This window comes from Helicoverpa zea, chromosome 29 (assembly GCF_022581195.2).
Source record: "Helicoverpa zea isolate HzStark_Cry1AcR chromosome 29, ilHelZeax1.1, whole genome shotgun sequence".
Lineage (NCBI taxonomy): Eukaryota > Metazoa > Arthropoda > Insecta > Lepidoptera > Noctuidae > Helicoverpa > Helicoverpa zea.
In genome coordinates, this window is record NC_061480.1 from 3,102,344 (window position 1) to 3,127,926 (window position 25,583).

Sequence of the window (25,583 nt, forward strand, 5' to 3'; positions counted from 1 at the left end):
GCTTTTCCGGCCTTTTAAATTGGTGTAAGCTCTTTTCTTATAAATTTTAATAATCATTTAATCTAACTAGTCCGAAGAAGTGTTGTGTTGCAAGAAGGTAAAGTCAGTGCGGAACTACCACGGGCGACAGTTCATTCCATAGTTTTGTTTTGAAAGCCAGAAAGTTTATATAGCAAAACGCCTTAGAAATTCGTAATACGCCTCAATAAGCTTCAATGCCAATATAGTTCGCACAAAACTTTGCATTTCAGATATTAGCCATTTGTCCTCGTGTATATTTTTTTTTACAATTGTGAAGTCAATGATAGCCAACTTCGTACAAGCAAAGCTTCTCAAAATATCTGTGCGAACAAATGTGCAAGCAGACAAATGGCTACCTTCAGAATAGCAAAGTTATGTGAAGTGAACTATACATGCAGGCACACGCATATTAAGGCTTCTACACACTATGCCGGCAACAGATTACTGCCGCGCAAGTATGCGAAATATGATGATGTATAAATAGATGTACAAAATGCGTCTAACAGATTTGTAAAAAATTTAGACGTGTTTTTTTTTAATAAGCCAATAAACACGAAACTTCAACGAAAATTTTTCATCATTTAGTACAAATTTTACGAAACCGTAGCTTTAAAATCTCTCAGTCGAATTTTAACACGTTGCATAGTAGCAATTTTTAAGATTTTAATATTGTACGTCTGTTCGGTAATCCGGCCACCGGTATAGTGTATAGGCCTTTACCTGGCGGCCAGGTAGCGCAATTTTGTCAGGCTCGGCCGGCGCCAACACTCGAGCGTCCCACACGAGCGGCTCGACATTTACTGTCTGAGTGTATAAATGACACCCTTTTAGAATGTTCTGTTTTTTGAGAGTATTAATGACACGTCCCTAAAGAAAATTATTTTCTGAGTGTACAAATGACACGTTTAAAATATACTGCTTTGTAACAAAATAAATCACACACACATCATATATTACTCTCTTGAGTGTACAAACGACACATTAGTAAAATTAACTTATTTGAGTGTATAAATGACACAGCTTAGAATATACTCCTGAGTGTACAAATGACTAAAATATCTTGGCAATCTAAAAAAATGTAGTGGCCTAGTAGTTTCATGATCTGAAATTCACATAATCCTTAAACCAATATTAAATCAAAATTGATGATGATGAAGTAATGCAACAATTATCTTTAAATATATAATTAAAAGCATAATTATTATGTTCTACATAACTTATTACATTACATAAATAACATACATTGTTATTAAGATCAGTAATGATTTTACAAGTGCTTATAAATTATATGTCGCTCAGATAATAGTTATTCCTACAACATATACTCCATTTGAGTTAGCTTTTTTATTTAAAAACTCAGTTTTAAAATAGAATGCGTCTAAAAATAGATTAAATTACTATATTAACAATAATTGAATAATTATTGTAAACAGTAGTATATTTGTTTAATATGTATTTGTGTAACGTCCTATCAATATTGTTAAGTGCCTACCTACTCAAATAGAGTATAGACTGTTACCGTCGTAACACGAAAACTTTTAAACGCCTGTTGAACACTTGTCTAAAAAAACTGATTATGGCGTTGAAATAATATCTCTTTTATTCACATTTTCCTTTCGCAGGTATGATGGAAGAGATTTCTTTAAGAATAAGCATTACCTTTGTAAATTCTTTCTTTTTTGACTTCTTTCTTATGATGTGTGTGAACATAAATAAGGTCCGTTTTCCAGACACTTTTTTTAGACAAGCGTCCAACAGATGTTGAAGTTTTTGTAGTAAGGCTGTTAATCTTTAGCTATTTACCTAATGAAACAGAATACAGTAAATATACAATTCCTATACAGAAGCAGTACATATATTTTAATACCTCTGTCTGGTTTCACTGGTCACTGATAAAGTGCCAGTTACTTATCTGATAGTTAATGCTATCTCCTAAATAAAGGTTGTTTATTATTTCTGCCAGTTATTACTATCCGAGACTTGTGGAGTCAAATTCAAAAACGATTATTAAAGGCAGGTTAGTTTTTATAATTTTTTCTCGTCAAAATTACAAAAGCACAGCGCTATCAAAACGCCTCCCTTTCACCAATTCCTAGTGTTATGGCTGAGAAGAAGAGATGGTGAAGAACAAATTTCCCAGTACTAAACTTATAGTTTATCTAGCTGTCAGATAAGTTCATGATAAGCTACATTTATTTTAGGTGAAGTGAAGCAATCAGTCAATTAAAAAATTAAAAATTAAAAAATAAATTAAAAATTAAAAAGCAATCAGACGCTGAACTGGAAAGGACGCGGCATCAACATCAATGGCGAACACATCTCTCACTTGCGATTTGCTGACGATATCGTCATCATGGCGGAAACGCTGCAGGACCTACAACAGATGCTGAACGACCTGGCTGAATCTTCTCTACGCATCGGCCTACGGATGAACTTGGACAAAACCAAGGTCATGTTCAATGAACATGTTCTACCGGAACCGATTGCGATACACGGCGCCGTTCTCGAAGTTGTTCGGAAATATGTATACCTCGGGCAGACATTGCAGTTAGGTAGAAACAACTTTGAGGACGAGGTGAATAGGAGAATCCTACCTGTCCTACTAGTGCGTCCTACCTGTCATGACTTACGGAGCCGAAACGTGGACACTGTCGGTACGGCTGGTCCACAAGTTTAAAGTCGCTCAGCGGGCTATGGAAAGGGCTATGCTCGGCATTTCTCTGAGGGATCGCATCAGAAATGAGGTAACCCGTCAGAGAACCAAGGTCATCGACATAGCCCACCGAATCAGCAAGCTGAAGTGGCAGTGGGCTGGCCATATTAGCCGAAGAACCGATAACCGTTGGGGTAAACGAGTTCTAGAGTGGAGACCACGCCTCAGCAAACGTAGTGTAGGACGTCCTCAGGCACGGTGGAGTGATGACTTGCGCAAGACGGCTGGCAGGAGCTGGATGCGAGAAGCCGAAAATCGATCTCAGTGGCGTGCACTTGGGGAGGCCTATGTCCAGCAGTGGACTGCGATAGGCTGATGATGATGATGATGAAGCAATCAGTGACTTTATCAGTAACCGGTAAAAGTAGCCATAATTAGTTATCTACCTACAGGTATATTTCAATTACAACAAAATCACCCAGCTTACACACACACACACTATTTTATTTTAAGCGACGGCAAAAATCATCAAATGACTCCCGCTGTGGGTTAGCAGCGGTGAGGGAGAGTCAGACTCTTATGGCCTTACTACAAAAACTTTAACCACTGTTTTACACTTGTCTAAAAAATGTGGCTCCAAAATGAACCATATGTCAACGTCATAATTTGACATTTTTTTAGACAAGTCTTAAACTGACGATAAAAAGTTTTTGTCGTAAGACGGATACTGACTAAACACCGTCGTAGGCCTTTTATGTACCAGGGCCGCGGTAACTTTTTCGAACAATCCCGCAGCCCCGGCAGGCCTAGGCCCTGCTGGGTCCACACACACATACCTGCAGTTCCAACAAAGCGGCGGGCGGTTGGCTGACAGCCTTGTCGACGTCTGCGCGGCCCATGAGGATGGCGGGACGCTCCCACACGGAGGAATGTGCCGCCGAGTTGTAGAAGAACACCGAACCGTCGCCCGTCCATACTACGCACCTGGGAACAACAGAAATGTAATTATTTACTAGCTCTTCCCGTGGGTATTGGGTTGCCCGGGTAACTGGGTCGAGGAGGACAGATAGGCAGTCGCTCTTTGTGGCACACTGGTACTCAGCTGCATCCGGTTAGACTGGAAGCCGACCCCAACATAGTTGGGAAAAGGCTAGGCAAATGATGATGATGATTTTATTTAATACTTTATGTACATCTTGTATAACGGCGGACCTAATGTCTTAGGAGTTTTCTCCCAGTCTACCTTTGGGTGGTGGAGAAATAGCAGTAATGATGAAATATCTAGAATTAAAAAAAAATTACAAAATTTTAAAAACCAACTTTGTTCAAAAATATTCTTTTATTTTATATCTATCGTATACGTATCAAGGCGTCCCGAATATCGGCGTGCTAGAGATAGGTCGGCTCCTGTCCTGCTTGGCCTTGTCCTTGTCCTTCTCCTTGTCTTTCTCCTTCTCCTTGTCGGAGTCGGAGCGAGTTCTCTCCCTCTCGGCTTGAGCGGCTCTCTACTACCTAACCCTTTTTCTGTTTAATCCACCTACCCTTTGTATTTTGAGGACTATTTCTATGTTAATCTTGATGTCCATCACCTCTTTTTGGGAAGTCGGTTAAAACTTTGGTCATTCAAATTTTTTTTGCTGTTTTTGTGTTTAATTCACTTACTTTAGTAGCGATTTTGAGGGCTGTTTTTTACATCAATTTTGAAAATCGTCACCACTTTTGGGAAGTCGATAATTTTTTTTGTCATTTTCATTTTTTACTCACAAATACCTACAAATTGACAAATTAACCTAACCCTACCTTTTTCCTTTTGACCTACCTTTATTGGCATTTGGAAGACCGTCCCCACTTTTTCCAAAGTCGGTTAAAAACTAGATTTTCTGTATTTTTATCCGTGTTTAAATTACTCTTAAATACCTAGAAATTTAGCTACTTACCAAGGCGTCCCCAATATCGGCGTGCTAGAGATAGGTCGGCTCCTGTCCTGCTTGGCCTTGTCCTTGTCCTTGTCCTTGTCTTTCTCCTTCTCCTTGTCGGAGTCGGAGCGGGTTCTCTCTCTCTCGGCCTGCGCGGCCCGCTCGGCCTGCGCGGCTCGCTCGGCCTCGGCGGCCGCCGCGGCTTCCGCGTGGGCTTCTACGTCTATTACTGTGGGAGAAAGGTAAAAAAAAAATATTAAATTCAAATATAAAAGGTAATAGCCAGCCGTTTGATCATGCTCCCAGTCGACAGTGATACGGACGAATTTTAGTTTTTAATGTTAGAGGAAAAGTTAAGAAAAGATATGTTTCGTGATCTTATCGTTCGCGGTAATCTATACTAATATTATAAAGCTGAAAAGTTTGTTTGTTTGTTTGAACGCACTAATCTCGGGAACTACTGGTCCGATTTGAAAATTTCTTTCGGTGTTAGATAGCCCATTTATCGAGGAAGGCTATAGGCTACTTTTTATCCCGGTACGGGACGTAGTTCCCACGGGATGCGGGTGAAACCGCTGGTAATATAATATACCTGTAAGTTATATATCAAGACTTTGTTTCACTCCGAAAGTTCTTTCCGGTCAAATGTTTCTCTAAAACTTTTAGGTATATAAAAATACATTTAGATAGTCTAGAATTAAGAAACAACATAGACTTCTTTATTCGTTCAGAAGTGCTAACATATAACATAGTATGATAGTCTCTCACCTTCAATCTTGCTATCGTCAATTTCCATAGTTTTTTTGTCATTTTTCTTCTCAACAGGTTCGCCTTTCTCAATAGCGATTTTGGCTCGTAATTCTGTAAGTAAACAAGAAATATAATATGTACCTACACAATAATATACTGTATGTATAGTGATATTTTTACTAAATAGTTTAGCTGGTTTTAATTTGAATTTGAAAGGAATATCTATTAACATTTTACCGAGGATACATACAGTTACAGCCTTTTTATCGCCCCACTGCTGGTCAGCGGCCTCCTCTCACAGGGAGAAGGATTGAGCATTAATCACCACGCTTGCTCAATGCGGGTTGCTGATTTCAGACTATATAGTCCAGGTTTCCTCAAGATGTTTTCCTTTACCTTTTTATCAGCCATTGGTGTCTAAGATATACTTAGAAAGTACATACAAACTTAGAAAAGTTGCATTGGTACTTGCCTGACCTGGATTCGAACCCGCGCCCTCACACTCGAGAGGTTGGTTCTTTGCCCACTAGGCCACCACGACTTTTTAGGAGATACATATTACTTTTGAATAGGCTCCAAAGCTACGTAATCAATTTGAAAAATTCTTTCACTGTTGGAAAACTTCACTCTTCCTGAGAGATCCCGGTACGGACAGTAGTCCCCACGGGACGCGGGTGAAATTGCTAGCAAATTATAATTTCATTTATTATAAGAGCGAAATTGCATGTATGGTTTTGATGGAACTTAGCAGAAATATGGACTTTGTACCAGAATATTATACAAACTACTTTTAAACCATATTCAAGAAGGAGTTCCCTTGTGAAACCGTCGACAGAACCTAGTATCTTATAAATTAAAGTTAAATATAAAAAAATAACTTCCTAAGGAGAAAGTTCTCTATTCGTCGGTTCGTCTCTCAGTAATCGTTCATCGATTACTGATAAAAGACGCCTGGACCGATTTTCAAAATTATTTTTTTATTATGTACCTTCCAGCTCCTTCATGGGCTTGGGCTTCTCCCAGACGCTCTCCTGCTTGGCGGCGTGGTAGTAGTAGGGTCCACTCTGCTGCTGCAGCCACCGGCTCAGGGGTTACTGCCTAGGGGACGCTGTATATGTACCTTCCAGCTCCTTCATGGGCTTGGGCTTCTCCCAGACGCTCTCCTGCTTGGCGGCGTGGTAGTAGTAGGGTCCACTCTGCTGCTGCAGCCACCGGCTCAGGGGTTACTGCCTAGGGGACGCTGTATATGTACCTTCCAGCTCCTTCATGGGCTTGGGCTTCTCCCAGACGCTCTCCTGCTTGGCGGCGTGGTAGTAGTAGGGTCCACTCTGCTGCTGCAGCCACCGGCTCAGGGGTTACTGCCTAGGGGACGCTGTATATGTACCTTCCAGCTCCTTCATGGGCTTGGGCTTCTCCCAGACGCTCTCCTGCTTGGCGGCGTGGTAGTAGTAGGGTCCACTCTGCTGCTGCAGCCACCGGCTCAGGGGTTACTGCCTAGGGGACGCTGTATATGTACCTTCCAGCTCCTTCATGGGCTTGGGCTTCTCCCAGACGCTCTCCTGCTTGGCGGCGTGGTAGTAGTAGGGTCCACTCTGCTGCTGCAGCCACCGGCTCAGGGGTTACTGCCTAGGGGACGCTGTATATGTACCTTCCAGCTCCTTCATGGGCTTGGGCTTCTCCCAGACGCTCTCCTGCTTGGCGGCGTGGTAGTAGTAGGGTCCACTCTGCTGCTGCAGCCACCGGCTCAGGGGTTACTGCCTAGGGGACGCTGTATATGTACCTTCCAGCTCCTTCATGGGCTTGGGCTTCTCCCAGACGCTCTCCTGCTTGGCGGCGTGGTAGTAGTAGGGTCCACTCTGCTGCTGCAGCCACCGGCTCAGGGGTTACTGCCTAGGGGACGCTGTATATGTACCTTCCAGCTCCTTCATGGGCTTGGGCTTCTCCCAGACGCTCTCCTGCTTGGCGGCGTGGTAGTAGTAGGGTCCACTCTGCTGCTGCAGCCACCGGCTCAGGGGTTACTGCCTAGGGGACGCTGTATATGTACCTTCCAGCTCCTTCATGGGCTTGGGCTTCTCCCAGACGCTCTCCTGCTTGGCGGCGTGGTAGTAGTATGGGCGTCCGTCCGGCGCCCGGTGCGTCGTCCACTCCGCTGCTGCCGCCACCAGCTCCGGGGTTATCACCTGGGGGAAAAGAGGAAACAAATCATCACATCATCATTATCTGCCTAGCCTTTTTCTCAACTATTTTGTGGTCGATTTCTAGTCTAAGAATGCCTGTGTGCCAAATGGGGCGACTTCATATCTGACCTCCTCAAACCTGTTTCTGGTCGTCCGTAACGACTCCCAAAGATATTCAAATTGAGTTCCGGAATTCCAGTTGAGAAAAGGCTAGGCAGGTTTCATATTTTATATTTTGACGACCTCGATGGCGCAATGGTCACCATGCCGGACAGCCGAACCTGAGGTCCCGGGTTCGATTCCCGGTTCGGTCGACATTTGTGTGATGAGCATGCTTGTTGGCCGTGGTCTGGGTGTTACAATATGTATTTATAAATATGTATATATGTAGCTATATGTAGTTTATCAGTTGTGTTAGCACCCATAACACAAGTTAATTAATAACTTACCATGGGGCTAACCGACCGTGTGTGAAAAAGTGTCCGGACATTATTTATTTATATTACCTTAAGTTTCACGAAAGTTACAAGGTACATCTATGTGCTAATACAATCATAAGGATATTTTTGTTTGTGTCTTGCTACCGTAAAGGCTCCGAAATTACTGGACTAATTATTTGAAAAATTCTTTCACAGTTGACAAGCTACACTATCGTCAAATAACATAGGCTATATTTTATCCACCTACGAGAAGAAATATCCCCAAACACAGCTAGTAAGGTATACTCACAAGTTCTTCCTTCTTCGGCGTAGGAGTGGGCGAGTCGGAGATGACGGTCGGCTCGGACGACGGGCTGGTCGGCCGGGCGCCAGAGTTCGCCTGACTGGCGGCTACGAGACAAAATATTATTTTTAATATAGGATGTTTAATAAGAAAAATATTTGGTATCAGGATAACTGTCACTCCTATTTACTCTCAAAATACATGCATATAGTTAAATTATGGAATCTACATGTGTGTAATATGATATGTACATATTTTTGGACTTTACAGAGTCTTGAGTCTGTTTCCGTGTTTCTTTAATTAAAATTTGGTGTGCAAGTGTTTTTACAACCTATTCGTAAAAATAAAAATCATTTATCATTACAAACAGACACAGAAGGAGTACACACAGGAAACAGAGAGCGGAAATCCATGAAATTATGAAAAATATGTAGCGTTAACACCGCTAGACAATAAATCGAGGCTCGAATGCAGAATGTTCTGACTTGCTACCAGCTGCAATAAGTTGCTACCAAATTGCTACCCTTGTGGTTTTGACAATAATCTTCTGCTACAATATAATAGTTGTTGGTCAGATTGGCTAAGATAATTTATTATAATTTTTATTGAATTTGTTTATTTGTTTGCTTGAATACGTCAATCTCAGAAATTATACAGAAATTGATTTATTTTTAAAAGCAGTGCTAGACAGCCCACTTATCAAGGATAGTTATAGCCAACTTTTTATCTAGCCCCACGCAATACTTTCCACCAGAACACGGGTGAAATCGTGGGATAAAGCTAGTATTACTAAATAGTGTAGACTCACCAGAGTCAGCCTGTATGCCGGGCGGCACGAGGGGCGGCGGCCAGCTGCCCCACGCGGGCCAGCCGCCGCCGTAGTACCCGAACGAGCCGGGGGCGGCGCCCGGGGCTGGCCCTGTAGGAAATAACAATAACATCATTATAATATGTCACTCAGACCACATCTAACAAATGTTGCCGGTACCGGGAATCGAACCTGGGACCCTCAGTTTGACAGTCTGTGTTGGAATTCAGCCTTGTTGTAAGGTTTTATTTATATCCTACTTATATTATAACAGCCTTACTTATAAACGTGAATTAAATATAAGTAATACTTAAGGGCTGCTTAAGAAAATTCTTACTTAAGAACGTTGCTTAAGCATGTCTTAACAAACATTTAATCACTACTTAAGACTAAGTAGTGATTAGTTAAAATGTTGCTTAGAAGGTGATTAGAGATTTTATAAGTAAGGGGGTAAATGTGAAAGTTTGTGAGAATGTATGGATGTATGTTTGTTATTCAATCACGCAAAAACGGCTGGACCGATTTGGTTGAAATTTGGTGGTATGTAGATAAGTGATAGCTAGTTGTCTATGTTTACATATTTTGTGTATATTCGTTGCTCCAGGGCTTTACACATTCAGACAGTTATATATTCACGTTTTATATTTTATTTTATAAATCTTTATATTTTTATCTAATCTTAGATCAATATCATCAGTCTGGCATAGAGACTATTGTTCTAACGAATAATTTATACTAGTGTTATAAATAATTTTCTGTTTGTTTGGTCATATCCTCCGAAAAAAGGCTCCAAAGCTACTGAACAACACTATACCTGGGTAACATATCTAGGTACCTGGGACCAGTTGATTAACAAAAACTTGTCAATACCCAGTTAACCGAATTTGTATTGAACTCACCGTTGGCTGTTTGTGCAATAGGTGCAGTCTCTCCGGGAGGCATCTCGTCATTCTCTGTGGGACTACCCTCTTCCTTGTCTTTGGCAGCTACGAAAAAAAAACAATATACAATAATGTTAGCAAAGTATACAGTATATGCTGTTTTAGGGCCCAAGTTCACTGACAACATAAACTCAGGTTTTTGACGTGACAACGTCTTATAAATCGATGGAGCCGGCTGCACGCACGAAAAAACATGACTCATGCGACGTTACCTCGCTCTGAGGCGTTCCGTTTACGGCTTGAAGTGCAAGCGAGAGCACGCAACGAGCGACAAAGAGGCACGATCGGCCTCCGCGTTCGGCAGCGTTCGACATCTGACGATCAATTTCTTATGACGTTGTCACGTTCGACTATCGTCAGTAAACATGCAGTAAACTGACTTTACAGACAACCGGTTTTTTAAAACTGCCTGAACTTTAAAATGTAATTCTTCTTCTTCTTCTGCCTGGCCTTTATCCCATTTACTTGGGGTCAGCCCTTCTGGTCAATCTTCGCCAGGACGGTCTGTCCTGGCGAACTTTAAAATGTAATTCGTATATAATATTTGGCACTCGTCCTCAGGCACGGTGGAGTGATGACTTGCGCAAGACGGCTGGCAGGAGCTGGATGCGAGAAGCCGAAAATCGATCTCAGTGGCGTGCACTTGGAGAGGCCTATGTCCAGCAGTGGACTGCGATAGGCTGATGATGATGATGATATAATATTTATTATTTTACTATTTATTTATTTATGTAATGTATGTGAATGTTAAGTTTACTTCGAATGAAATTAACACTATTTGGACGACCTCTGAAATATATTTTGTTTTCTCATTAGTTGTTTACTGACCATTTAAAATATTATTTTATAAACAAACATTTCAAGTAACACAAATTCTCACCTCCATCCTTAACCCAGGGCGGCGGCTGGGTCATAAAAGGCGGGACGTTCCCCGTGGGCGGCGCCGAGTGCACCCCGGGCGGCATCACGTTGTTCATCACGCCGTTACCCAGCATGCCCATGGGGCCCGACATCGGCCCGCCCATGGGCCCCGACATGCCCACGTTTTGGGGCCCCGACATGGCCATTGGGCCGCCTGAAATAGAGTTAGATTTGTTGATATTTCATGAAGAAGTAGATATAAATAGTTAGAAACTAAATATATATGCAATAAATTGAAATGTCTATCTGTAAATTTAAATTACATAAAAACCCCTTTTTTCTCAGTACACATAGATGTGTAAATAGTAATTTATGACTTTCAGTTTTATACAGCTAATCACCGAAATGGCTGAACCGATTTTGTCAATTTTGCACAAGCACATAGCTTCAAGCCATGGTAAACAGTACCTTCTGCATGTGATCTGAAGACGAAACTACTAAACTGATTGGAAAATTTCTTTCTCTGTTTTGAAACTACATCATCCTTGAGTGGCATAAGGCTATATTTCATCCCCAGACATTAGATCCCACAGGACTTGGGTGAAACCGCGGGAAAACGGCTAGTGTATTTATAAATAGCGAGTACAATAAAGGATTAATGAACAAATCCATACCTGAAGCGATCATAGCTTCCATATCGGACTGCGAGATGACCTTGCATGTAGGTCCCTCCTGAGGCCGCGTCCACGTGGTCTCCCGGGTCCTCGAGTGGTAGTAATACGGCTTGCCTTCCTCTGATTTTGTCTCCACCCAGAGTTCGGGTGCTGGCTGTAGATAACATAAAAGTTTAGCTGGTAAATGGAATGAATCACTCTAAAAAAAGAAGTTTAATCTAAGGAACTAGGAACAGTCTGAATTGAAATAATATTTCAGTGTTAGATAGCCCATTTATCAAGGAAGGCTACTATTGAACCAAACTGGTGATAGGAGCAGTGTCCTCAAAGACCAGGGCTAACCTAACTTAACATTCTGTAGACAGTAGAACTGTTTATACATAGAATTAACATAAACATTGGATCTACAGATTTTTACCTGTTGTGTAGATAAACTTGTAACCAAACAACTTGAGCAAACAAAGAGTTTTTGCGAGAATATTAAATATTTACAGTATTACACTTACCATATTCGGTGGCGGCATACCAGGGGGGCCACCAAACGGCGGAGGCTGTCCCATCATATTAGGAGGCGGGCCCATCGGTCCACCCGGCGGCATCATGCCAGGAGGGGGCCCAAACGGCGGGGGCCCTCCCATCATGCCAGGCGGCGGCCCACCCATCATCCCAGGCGGAGGTGGCCCCATAGGACCCCAGTTATTGTCAAAGTTAGGTCCGTTGTTCGGCCCAAAGCCTCGTGGGCCCCCTCGTCCGCGGAAGAAACCTCGACCTCGCATCGGTGGACCTCCAGGACCGTAGCCTCGACCCCTGAACCTCATAGGAGGCCCATTCATCCAACCAGGAGGCGGGCCGCGGCCTCTGCTTCTGTTCAGAAATATTTAGTATTAGAAATGTTGAAGCCACAGCATTGAGCACATATTTACTTTGCAAACTTTAGCATTTAATAAAAGCTTTTGCTTTCCATTCTTTAATGCCACTATTTCAATAAATTATATCTATTTGAGTACAAATAATAATGTCAGGACACCTTTCAACCCAACCTAACACTGGGTCAAGTTTGCTGTTGTGCATAATCTCTCTGTTATCTGTGAGTGAAAATCTTTACGTGTGCAATAAAGAATAAAGAGCAAGGGAGATACCTTTCATACACCCACGGTAAACACCAAAAGTAAGCTATTCATTTGTTTATGGGTGCTGACACAACTTATAAAACGCCAGACTACAGTCAACGTCTCACAAAAGCTAGAATCAAACCCAGAACTATCAGTTCAGCATGGTAACTATCACACTACCAGGGTCAACATTTCACAAATCACATAAAGATATGTTTGACAGCTGCGGACTGTGTCAATATATTATTTGGTAATAGATCAAACAGGGAAACCTGTTACCTAAATCTGCACTTTTTTGGCATGAATTTAAGCTTTTAGTATTAAGATCTCAACATTAAATATAATGATTTTTAGCTGTTGTCAGATGTGGTGGTGCTACTTCTTAATGTATTGTGGTACCAGAGTGACTTATTGAAACAAGAAAGTAGACTCTTTAATTGCTCAGGAAGCCGACCCCAACATGGTTGGGAAAAAGGCTCATAGGATGATGAATTGCACAGCAAGTTAATGAGAAAAGATAATAGCCAGAATGCTAACTTCAGACTTCATAAATATTGATAAAGACAGGTACAGCTTGCTGCAAAAAATTTTGCATATCTGTTTGTACAAAAGTTGTTGAGAGGCTTTGCTTTTCCAAAATTGGCAACTCATGCCTTTGCAACAGTAAAAAAGAGTAGAAGTACAAAAGAACTGAAAATATGCAAGGTGTGAACAGGTTGATTAAAGAGAACGCAGATGGAATGATGTTGTAGTCTCGTCTTTGGAATAAATTACATTACATGTGCTGAAAACATTGAATTCGAAGTGGCATGCAGGTGATAAGAGTAGTACAAAAAGTTGGGTACTAACTAGTGTTGCCAGGGCTGATATTTTGCATCAGTACATGAGGTAAAAAACATTAGTATTTACGGTTGCAGATCGGGACATTCAATTAAATAAGCAAGGGTTTCAAGTCTGAGTTTAATTAGACTATTAGTGCAAGTATAGTACTATATTATTATCAAAATTTTCATTGAGTATCCCGATCAGGTACAAAAAGGGGATGCGTCTCCAGACCCCTGAATATCGGGATGTTCCGTGAAAATCTGAACACTTGGCAACGCTAGAACTAACAGGTGTTGTGAAGTGTAATGTTAAGCAGTCACTAAGGCTGATAACCCATAGAATGCTTTAAGTGTTAGTACATTGCAGCATTGATATGATGGTAAACAAACATTTGTAAATATAGCAGTAAGAATCAACTGTTCAGTTATTTTAAGCGTGTCAAAACAGGTAAAATATAGCGCAATCATCGTTTTGTACTCACCAACAATAAAATTATGCCAGTAGACATGCATAAAACATAAATTTTATACTGATAGCATCAACTTTACACTATGGTATAACACAGACATGCAAGAGCAAGGCAGAAAGGGCTTACAAGATATATCTATGGCTGTAAGTACATCATCATCATTAGCCTTTTCATCGTCCCACTGCTGGGCTGCGGCCTCCTCTCACACAGTGAAGAATTGAGCGTTTATCACCATGCTTACTCAATGTGGGTTGGTAATTTTAAAATCATACTTGTGTACTTAATACTAGGGGTCTAAATAAGAGTTTGAAGAGTCAGGTAAGTTAATAGCTTTATAAATATTGCTCAAATGACCCCACTAGCAGCGCCCGAGCATGATTTTAAGTTAAAGACGCCAGCCTTTTATTGACATAGTACTCAAGGTTTTCTCATATATTATATCAATTTTAACATGCATGCAGCTTGAAATATTAAAGGGAAACGCTTGCGGTGGCTTCTAATAGCCAAAATGATGTTAAATTACAGCTAAAAATGACGAAAATACAGCTAATTTGCCTGATTATCGACAAAATACATGGCATATATTTTTGTTCAAATGTGAGTTTGTACCTGAAGTTCCCGCGCCCCCGGCCTCCTCGGAAGCTGTTCCCGCCGTCCTCATCGTCGTAACCTTCGTCGTAGCCCACTACATCACCGAATTCCTTCGTACTGTCCACCAAATGTTCACTCACTTCATTACTACGATTTACCACTTCATTTACGGCTGAGTCCTGAGTGTCTATGTATTCCTCCTCCATTTTACGTAATAGCGCTATTAAATAAAAAAAAACTTAAGTCCTCATAATAAATCACTTAAATAAGTTGAAATTGAAACACATTTGATTTGGTATTGAAATCAACAATGTCGAACTAAGATGGCGGCCGGCGTTGCCTGTTAGTGCTTGACGCAGTGTAGTTGTATGGATGTTGAATCGATATCGATTATGACTGTACTGGTTACTAACGAATAAGTTATATTTAGAGAATGCATGTACATACATAAAGTATTACAGTATGATTTTATCAGTGGGCGTTGCAGCAGGCAGAGATAGCTTTTAAATTAATTAACTATTAATAAGGCCGCGGTTTAATATTTTATAATTCACAAATGGTGGACACTATACGTATAACTCATTGCGATCTGATATTATTACATTATTAACCATTTAATCCCTTAAAAATCTGCTATAACATTTTACCAGCAAGCCATTCAAGTATTTTTAAGGCACTTCGAAAGTACTTGAGACCCGTGCCATGCTGTAAATAATCTTATTATTTTTATTCTGTGCACTTTGCCGCCATTTCTTGGCGGCCATTCTAAAGCACTTTTTCATTGAATCGTACTTAAGTGTTTAAATCGAAGAAGTACAAAGCACAATTATTATTGAAAAACATTAAATCCGCCTGTTACATGAAAAATTTACTAATAAAGTAAAAAGGCAGAAACCAGTTGAACAATCGCAGATGGGAACACAACTAGCTTTTCTAGCAAGAAGATACGTTTGGCACGAAAAAGTACATATGGCACCTACTAAGTCATCATCCTCATCATTATCCTCCGAGCCTTTTTCCCAACTATGTTGGGGTCTGCTTCCAGTCTAACCGGATTCAGCTGAGTACCAGTGCTTTACAAGTAGCGAATGCCCTGTCTGACCCCCTCAACCCAGCTACCCGGGCAACCCAATACCCCTCAGTTAGACTGGTGTCAGACTTCCTGGCTTCTGACTACCCGTAACAAGGATTTTCAACAACAACATAGGTACTAAGTATACATAATTTATAAGCTTGACGATAAAATGTTATATTAAGTGATTTTCACGGGGTTAACTATGGGAAAACCTACACATGTTAGCGCAACGGACCGATTTTTTTGTAACCGCAAGCCGCCGACCACATAACGTCATTCTGTTTGAGAACTAAGAACGAAGATTACGTCTGTGAATAAATGGGTTCCGAACACAAATACAATACAAAAAGGTAGGTAGCATATTCGAGAGTAGAGATATCAGTTGGGGAGTACCTACTTAGGGGGAGTAGGTACATAATAAATTCAGGCAGCACATAAGGGTGGAACATAAGGGTGTTTACATAAAGGGTAGCATACAAGGGAGTAGGTATGAAGGGAATTATAGGATTGCGTACGGGGAAGTATACAACATGTAACGTAATTAACGCACACCCTCAAACATCCCAATTAGAATATTTTGTTATAATCATAATACATACACTGAATTTTTAATTTAACATGTATATGCATTGTTATTTACTAAATTAGTTATACCAATTCTTGGAGAACTTTTTGGTCATACTACTACGCACGCAAGTATCGCGCCGCGCGCCGCTCGACTCGACACAACATAACGAAACTACGGAAAAAGCCGACAATACACGAAGTCATTACTTTGAGTTACGGTCTATTTGAATTTGTTTTGACTGTACAGGGTTAATATGACAATAATTTCCGCAGTTTTAATTATTTTTGGGATAAAAAATTACCTATATTAAAAATGATATAAATCGATTCAGTAAACGATTCTGAACAAACTAATTTCAGGATGTGCGTGAATTAAGTTACATGTTGTATAAGTGAGTAAGTAATAAGTCTAAAGGTGTAGGTACACTAGGGAGTATAAAGGGTGGAAGTAAAAGAGAGGGAGTACATTTTAGGTAATCTTTAACTTTCAATAGATCGTGAAAGAAGAAACGCTTGCAACAATGAGTGTGTTAAGTCTGAACATGGAAGGATGGAAAGGCAGAGGTAGACCGAGGAAAATACGGATTGATTGCCTGAAAGAGGACATGAATAAGGAAGGAGTTGATAACGGGTATTAGTTTGACGTCTGACAGAGAGAGAGAATTGGAAGCAAAATACATATGTATTGGACACCAAATGACTTGGGAACAGGGCAGGAAGAAGAAGGAGATCGTGAAATTAGTTTGACGCCACAAGTAAATTAGTGTTGTGCTATGCCCACACTGCATGCCCACTACGTTAAATAAGACAATTTGCGAATGTCGCATCACATTTCTGTGTTCAAGCACTAACAAACTTAAAAAAATAAAACCGGCCAAGTGCGAGTCGGACTCGCGCACGAAGGGTTCCTTCCCATAATTTATAAAATGGACAAAAAAATCACCTTTGTATTGTATGGGCCCCCAAAATATGTATTTGTCGGCGTCAGGATCCGACATCGTTAAAATAAAACAAAGGGGTTCTCACACAATCACTTGGTTTATTCCAATTAACACAATATTAGTCACTACAATTATTTATCACAAATTTGTGGGAGGTGTGCACTCGGCAACGGTCGGCGAACGAATGACCCGAGTCGTGCGCGCGCGCCGCTTTATATAAGGTCCACCGTTGACAGATCGACGGTTGACACATCGACGGTGGCGCCGTCACGGCCATGCTGACATACGCTCGTCCTCGAGCGTCTTCTGAAAACAAGACAGCAAACTGCTCGATCATCCTGACATACTCAGTCACATCAAATCAAGTCAAATCAGTCAGTCAAATCTTTAAGTTGCGAGCCTTTTTTTACAACCAGAGACTGTTAAACCATTCTCATCGGTATTACAACCGGAGACTGTTAAACCATTCTCATCGGTATTACAACCGGAGACCGTTAAACCATTCTCATCGGTATTACAACCGGAGACTGTTAAACCATTTTTTTAAATTACCTTTTTCTCTCATCTTTTTCTCTTTTTTTTAGCTTACTTTTTTTTTGTGACCTTTTTCCCCTTTTTCTTTTCTTTTTTTTTTTATAAAATCTCACATAGCCTACACAAAATAGTTGGTTAGTCACCAGAACCTACGACCCATTAAGGCCAGTTCTTAACATGATTCGGTTTGTCATAAGTCGCAGAACATTGACCCAGAGAGCCATTTCCTAAAATCAGTCACACCAGTCACGTGTCAGGGCAGTCCCCAAGATTTGTCACACTTGTCACATGTCATGGAATATCGGCTCTGCGAGCCAGTTCAGTTAAGCTAGTTACGTTAAGTTAGCCACCAATCATCACTTTCTGAAGTCATGTCAGTCGAACATCATGATCATTTCTGAAGTCGTGTCATATAAGTACAGGTCAAAGAACATTATTATAATTGAAATTCGTCACTGTCACCGTCATTATCAGATGACACCTTATACCTTCCATGATCGTGAGCCGCCGTCTCGGCCTCCTCAGTCCTTAGTTGGAATACAAGCTACTTCAAGTAAGCCTACACGGGCTCCAGGTATGTTACCACAGCACTTTTCGAGTGGTCTTACTAGTACTCGAATTCAATATAAGATGGTCTCAAATGAACCTTAGCGATTTCCTATAAAGTTTCACGACACTAGTTGCACGGGACCATACAGTTGTTCCCATGGAGAATATTCGGCAAGAAACCCCATAGAAGATACCTATCATATTGTTCGTACTCATTATTATAAGTTCGGCCATTCAGAGAATGCGTTCCTGACACGTCGCGATTGAACTGACGACGTAACTTTGCAATGGCGTTGCAGTTACGATAAAAATATTTTTGCTGGTTGTTTACCGTTTTAACAATTGAGGAGCATTAAAACAACATTATTATATCAATAATCAATGAATGTAGTTACGTCGTCAGTTCAATCGCGACGTGTCAGGAACGCATTCTCTGAATGGCCGAACTATATCTACGTCTATTACAATGAAAGCAAAAGCCCTAGAAATTCCTATGCAATTGAGTTTCGGTTTCTTCCGCTCAAATTAGACGAACAAAATCATCTTCAAGAGGAATCTCACTGTTGTCACTAAAAGATTAAAACGCTCTGTTTTTTTCGAAGCTATTTTCCTCCTAAATCATTCCGTTTGCTGTATCTCGAATTTCTATCTACGACTAAGCAGAGTCGACTAAGAAGCTCGCTAGATCTGAAGACATCGTTCTCGTAGAAATAAAATATAAGCTCGATTGGTATACGGTATATTGCACTGAACCTGGTACTATTTGCTACTCAATCAACATCAACAACAACGATCTGAAGAGTATGATGATGACTGACGGGTATATGATGATTATAATGAACTTCTACGAGCCCGTCGCGCAACGTTCGAATCATTCTCTACAATCGCAAATAGGCACTAAAAATTTCGCATTGCTCGCCCTATCTGACTGTTGGCCAAAAATTCTACTATTGTTATGAGAGTAGTAGAATTTTTACAGGATTTCTCGAATACTCCGACTGGTATACGATTATCTGATTGGAAAGACTAGCCGGAAGACAACAGCTACTGTTCAAGGCCTAAGTACAGATTCAAATAAGGGATTCCTAGTTGAAAGGTTGTATTCGATCCCTGAAGTCAGACTACCAAAAGGCCCAACTCTATGATCAAGATCTATGAATTCGTAAAGAGAGGTCAGCTATTAATATAGCCGTTTCTAGGTAATTACAATACAAAAGACTCAACAACCAAACCTCCTACTATAACCACACAGCCAATTCTACTAGTCTGCTATTGTGTGAGTCGAACTTTCAGACCGAAGTCAGACCTAGCACTACAACGATTTGAGATATCTCCGCCCAGTCCGGGACAGTCAACGTCGCCGCGCACAACCGGTAAACACTGAGTCACGTTGACTATAGGGATAATTTCTCGACTTATCAACAGCTAGAACGGCAGCTAACGTCCATTGCAAAACTCTCTCGGTATCGTTATCCTCACATTCAATAAGCAACTAACTATATCTAGTAGACATTAAAGTCAAACCAACTATGTCAGCCTCCCTTACAATGAACTCTCTCTGTTCGCGTTTACATACTACCTGATTAACCAAACAGATCGACCGATCGTGGCGCAGAGCCAGATACCCCGTCAACTCAGCCACAAACCCGACAATTTCTGCTCCCCCGGCAAACTTCATCTCAGACGGCATCCGTGAAGTCAGAAAAGGAAAGTGCTTAGGCAACTGACTAAACTTTGAAAACATTTGGGTCAGCAGTGGCCCCCCCAGCCGTCAAGTCCCAAATGTGTGGTGCAACAATAGCCATCCGCGCCGATGAGGCAATATTCTGGGAACAGCAACAGTCCTCCTCCGGAAAATCTAATAATAATAATAATAAGCCCCGCAGGGCATCTGAGGCGGATGACGGGGAGTAGCGACCCCGCGGGGCTATATATCCGAGTGCTCCAGGGAGAGTATACTGTCCCCCACCTCCGGCTTGCCGGAGTGAAGCATGACGGGGGATAGGTCTCCCGCCTCTTGGCTTGCCTTCATCGGCCGGTCAGAGTGGAGTCGCTAGAGCAAGGTTAGTCCTGCTCGGAGGGTAGGTGCCTCGTGGTAAGTGGCGAGTGGGCCGGTGATGCTGGACCCACAGGGAGCGCGTGATCTGCGTTTAAAGTCCGCCGAGGTATCCTCACCCTTCTCAGCCGCTCATGTCCCTGTTGCCCTCTTGTTGCTTTTCAGTGACTGATTCCCGGGGGCCCAGTAAGTGAGTTGGCGAGTCTCCACCTGCCATTTTAACATGTATTTAATACATTGTCATCGGCAGGTGCCATAGTTCCCGTAGTTTCCCCATTCCTAGTCCATTAGCATCCCATCACAATAGCCTAAGTAGTTTTCATCCATAGTTAGCAATAGTTTAGCACAGAACCGGGGATTGTCCTTGGGTACATTTCTATAGTGTATACAGGGATAATCGTCGGTTTTGTGTTACCATTTCATTAAAGTTGTCTCAAAAGGGCTTCAGCGTGTTGGCTTCGGCCCCACGTTCGCCTTCCAAAAATCCGGGACTCTGTAGTCCCGTGGTCGGTTAGAGACATACAAATAATAATAATGCCCCGCAGGGCATCTGAGGCGGATGACGGGGAGTAGCGACCCCGCGGGGCTATATATCCGAGTGCTCCAGGGAGAGTATACTGTCCCCCATCTCCGGCTTGCCGGAGTGAAGCATGACGGGGGATAGGTCTCCCGCCTCTTGGCTTGCCTTCATCGGCCGGTCAGAGTGGAGTCGCTAGAGCAAGGTTAGTCCTGCTCGGAGGGTAGGTGCCTCGTGGTAAGTGGCGAGTGGGCCGGTGATGCTGGACCCACAGGGAGCGCGTGATCTGCGTTTAAAGTCCGCCGAGGTATCCTCACCCTTCTCAGCCGCTCATGTCCCTGTTGCCCTCTTGTTGCTTTTCAGTGACCGATTCCCGGGGGCCCAGTAAGTGAGTTGGCGAGTCTCCACCTGCCATTTTAACATGTATTTAATACATTGTCATCGGCAGGTGCCATAGTTCCCGTAGTTTCCCCATTCCTAGTCCATTAGCATCCCATCACAATAGCCTAAGTAGTTTTCATCCATAGTTAGCAATAGTTTAGCACAGAACCGGGGATTGTCCTTGGGTACATTTCTATAGTGTATACAGGGATAATCGTCGGTTTTGTGTCACCATTTCATTAAAGTTGTCTCAAAAGGGCTTCAGCGTGTTGGCTTCGGCCCCACGTTCGCCTCCCAAAAATCCGGGACTCTATAGTCCCGAGGTCTGGAAGAGACATACATTTATAATAATAATAATAATGTCGCGACACCTTTTCACACACGGTCGGTTAGCCCCATGGTAAGTTATTTATTAACTTGTGTTATGGGTGCTAACACAACTGATAAACTACATATAGCTACATATATACATATTTATAAATACATATAGTAACACCCAGACCACGGCCAACAAGCATGCTCATCACACAAATATCGACCGAACCGGGAATCGAACCCGGGACCTCAGGTTCGGCAGTCCGGCTTGGTGACCTTTGCGCCACAGAGGTCGTCCTAAACAAGAGGCAAGTCCTTCACACCGACACACTCAGAATAAGACAGGCACCACCCACCAGACCTACACTCCAGAAATCACAGCCATAAGTGCGCACCAACACTAGCCAGAACGACTCAACGGCACTACACCCCTGACACATTTCTCCTACGCATCACGAGCTGCACTACCACCAGTTACGGATTTCAAGAACAGCAATCACCTTTCAAACGAAGAAACCGGTCACATCAGCTGCCAAGCATGAAATAAAATAAAGATCCAACTTTCAAATTGTAAATTACAACTACGATTGTCACTCACACGAACGCCTTCCACTCGACAGGCTTTACATGACCTTTGTGTCCCTTAGCCGACTTATCAGCCCATCCTGGTTTTCTAGGAACCACAGTAACGCGACACTAACTGTACTCACACATATTTACACGAGTCTCTTCCTGATCACCACGCTGCTATCGCACAGGCCAACGGGTCTTTTCCAAGTCACCCCGATACCCATCATAGGTACAGCATAACACAATAAAATCACTAAGTAGGCGTAAGAAGTAACAACACCTTGCCAACAAATCTATAGTCTGACGTATAATTGAATTATTCTATGTAACTGAAAGACATTAATCAGAACCCGTGGAACTACTTCTCAGCGTCGGTGATTCCACTAGTTAACTACCACTGACAATAATTGTGTGCCAGCTGATTGTTGACCACGGCGATCGTATAATTAGCCCTTATTACGAGATCAGCCAGCCGCACACATATTATAGTGCGCAGGCATCTGCGCAGACACAGACGTACCCTATTCCTTCAATCTCATAGCGACAGCCCAACACAACCAGCGAGAAACCACAAGGAGGACCGACATCAATGCGCTCTCCAATGAAGGGTGCGTCAATCAGCATCTTCCAGGCTCCGGGCTGCCTTTTGAAAATTTACAAAACCAACAAAGCGAACTCGTCCCGACCCGAGATCCCGCGCACAACAGTCGCCCTACGTGATAACTAAACCAACGACACAGTTCATATCTACCAATACCACTAGTCAACGAGGCAGTTCCACGTTTAATAACCTCGTGTAAAAAATAACCTCAACATAAAACTATGGATTGAACAATGGATTGGTCTCACCGGGTTTTCCACTCAACGTGCGTGACGATCGCACATCGCTATGGCGCGCAGTACAGCAAAGCTTTCGCGGACGTGTAGCCACGGAGATGCACAAGCACCAACACTCCGACCTCACAAAGACACGTTGGGCTAATGGCAGGCAGCGTCGTAATTTTCTCGCCATATTGCACAATGATCACCGTCATTGTTGAAACATGAAGAAAAAAAATACAAATTCGGTCAATTTTCTAGCATACCTTCAATAACTAGCTTGACATGTAACAATGGAAACCGATACCATTACCATAACCGTGGTTACCATACTTGTACCTTCGCTGAAATTCTTAATAAATCTTCTACTACAAACTCCATTTTAAATTATCGACTTCCATTTTTTTTCTTTTAAGTGGGTAGGCAATTTATCTTCACGTGGCGAGTTCTCCCGAAATCAGTCTGGTCATTCACCAACCAACCAACATCATGTTGCAGTACGAGATTCACCACCCAGGATTCTTGCTTGTGCTTGCCTGGCTTGATTCAATGCGATAGCAGTGTTGCATCAGGCGTATCGACTTTTGCCACTAGAATCTTCACATTTTGAACACGTGGGCGATGCAGGGCAATCCTTAACAGATGTGGGCATTCGGATTGTATCCCACTTCTGATGTCGGCGTCAGGATCCGACATCGTTAAAATAAAACAAAGGGGTTCTCACACAATCACTTGGGTTATTCCAATTAACACAATATTAGTCACTACAATTATTTATCACAAATTTGTGGGAGGTGTGCACTCGGCAACGGTCGGCGAACGAATGACCCGAGTCGTGCGCGCGCGCCGCTTTATATAAGGTCCACCGTTGACAGATCGACGGTTGACACATCGACGGTGGCGCCGTCATATTTAATTATAGTTTTCAGTATTAATCGTTATAGTGGCAACAGAAATACATCATCTCTGAAAATTTCAGCTTTCTAACTATCACGGTTCATGAGATACAGCCTGGTGACAGACGGGCGGATGGACGGACGGACGGACGGACAGAGGAGCGAAAACAATAGGTTTTACCCTTTGGGTACGGAACCCTGACGGACAGAGGAGCGAAAACAATAGGTTTTACCCTTTGGGTACGGAACCCTGAAAACGATACTAAAATCAGCTAAAGTCTTTTATTTAAAATCAGCTCTTTTTGAAGGTCAACTTTACAAAAGACAGTCCCCAAAACGCCCGCCCTTCACCACTTCCTATGTGTTGTTGCTGGGAAGAAGAAGTGGCGCAACAAACTCCCCAGCAACACATGTTTGTCAGAATTGGTTCCATCTTTTTACACAGTAGTTTTCTCTTTACACATTGTAGAATGGAAGGAGGGTGGAGGATGGAGAGAATTAGCTGGACGGAAAGAATTACCAATGAAGAAGTACTAAACAGAATAGGAAGTAAAAGACAACTAATGCATAACATAGAGAACAGGAGAGGAAAAATGATAGGACACCTTATACGTCACGACGATTTTATCAAAAACATCTTGGAAGGGAAGTCGTGGGGTCGAAGGAAAGAGGGGAAGGGGTCGTCCAAAGTATAGCTACATCAAACAAATTAAAGAGAAGGTGAATGTTGTGACGTATAAGGAAGTTCAGGAGTTGTCGCTAGATAGGCGTTAATGGAAGGAGCTGCACCGATAAGAGCTGGGCTCTTAAATTGATGATGATGAAATTGTAGAATGCAAAGTCTATATTAAACAAAAAATAAGTACTTACACAAAGCCGCGTCGCAAATTACATCTCCCATTATAACAGTATTGTATCAGTATTGCGCCAATCTATATTAAACAAAAAAATAAGGACCTATATAGGGCCCAAGTTCGCCGATAATATCAGCGTCAGTTTTCTCAAAACAACTATTTACTATGAATTTTCAAAGAGTAGAAAAACGAACCTTTGTGCTATCGGTTTGCTTGGGCCTAAGTATAAGCGTCCACATCGGCGAATGTGCCGCGAATGCTGCGCTCGCTTGCGTTTGTTTACCTACTGCGTGCAGTCACGGCAATGGTTTGGTTTGGCTCTTTAGCGCAAATTATTATTCTTTATTGTACACCAAAATATTGTATACAAACATAATACAGATAAGTTTTGTACAAAGGCGAGCTTAACGCAAAGTTGGGTTCTCTAACAGCGAACCTTAGAGCGATAAACTCATGCAAACTCATGCAAGGCCGCTCAGGGGCCCGATTCTCCTAATTTTACTTAAGCAACATACGATTCACGTTCGACTGCGATCCAATCCCGACTCGATTACGATTGAAGCGTATGTGGCATTCCGCTATTTTTTCTTTGAAATAAACGTTTTATCCTTTTCTGTCATTCAATAATGAATCATTGTCTACAAATGATTAACGATATGATTGTAGAGAAAACTACCGAATAGACCAAAATCACCAAAATAGCAGACCAATCGCAAACCAATCGAATGTCGTTGGAATACGATTGGTCTTATATTAGTAGCAGAATGCCCGATATGGTTAAAACTGCTATTGCGATCATATTGCGATTCGATTTCTATTCGATTTTGACATTCTTAACTTAGGAGAATCGGGCCCCAGTTCGCGCCATCTTTCCGAGTTTTGCAAGCTAACGTGCTTGATACGTAATTATAACCCTATTGAAGTAAAGAATAGAGTCGTATGACATCACATGATTTACATCTTCATTCATATTGCCGGTTGATAATGT

The 25,583-nt window shown here is 42.0% G+C and overlaps 1 protein-coding gene across 4 annotated transcripts in view; it reads right to left on the reverse strand.

Moving 5' to 3' along the window:
* Positions 1–14,872, reverse strand: part of LOC124644138 (transcription elongation regulator 1) — a 42,467-nt gene extending 27,595 nt beyond the window's left edge. For 2 of the 4 annotated variants that reach the window (XM_047183373.1, XM_047183369.1), the window contains exons 1-11: positions 14,540–14,868; positions 12,031–12,388; positions 11,525–11,678; positions 10,870–11,064; positions 9,948–10,034; positions 9,049–9,159; positions 8,247–8,347; positions 7,385–7,520; positions 5,359–5,451; positions 4,612–4,819; positions 3,511–3,658 (exon numbers count right to left, since the gene is read on the reverse strand). In XM_047183373.1, the coding sequence (XP_047039329.1) occupies positions 3,511–3,658; positions 4,612–4,819; positions 5,359–5,451; positions 7,385–7,520; positions 8,247–8,347; positions 9,049–9,159; positions 9,948–10,034; positions 10,870–11,064; positions 11,525–11,678; positions 12,031–12,388; positions 14,540–14,727 (1,779 nt within the window). In that variant the 5' untranslated portion in view covers positions 14,728–14,868. Of the gene's footprint in view, positions 1–3,510; positions 3,659–4,611; positions 4,820–5,358; positions 5,452–7,384; positions 7,521–8,246; positions 8,348–9,048; positions 9,160–9,947; positions 10,035–10,869; positions 11,065–11,524; positions 11,679–12,030; positions 12,389–14,539 lie in introns of all 4 variants that reach the window. The other 2 variants (XM_047183371.1, XM_047183372.1) reach the window with 2 other exon arrangements.
* Between the last annotated feature and the right edge of the window lie 10,711 nt (positions 14,873–25,583).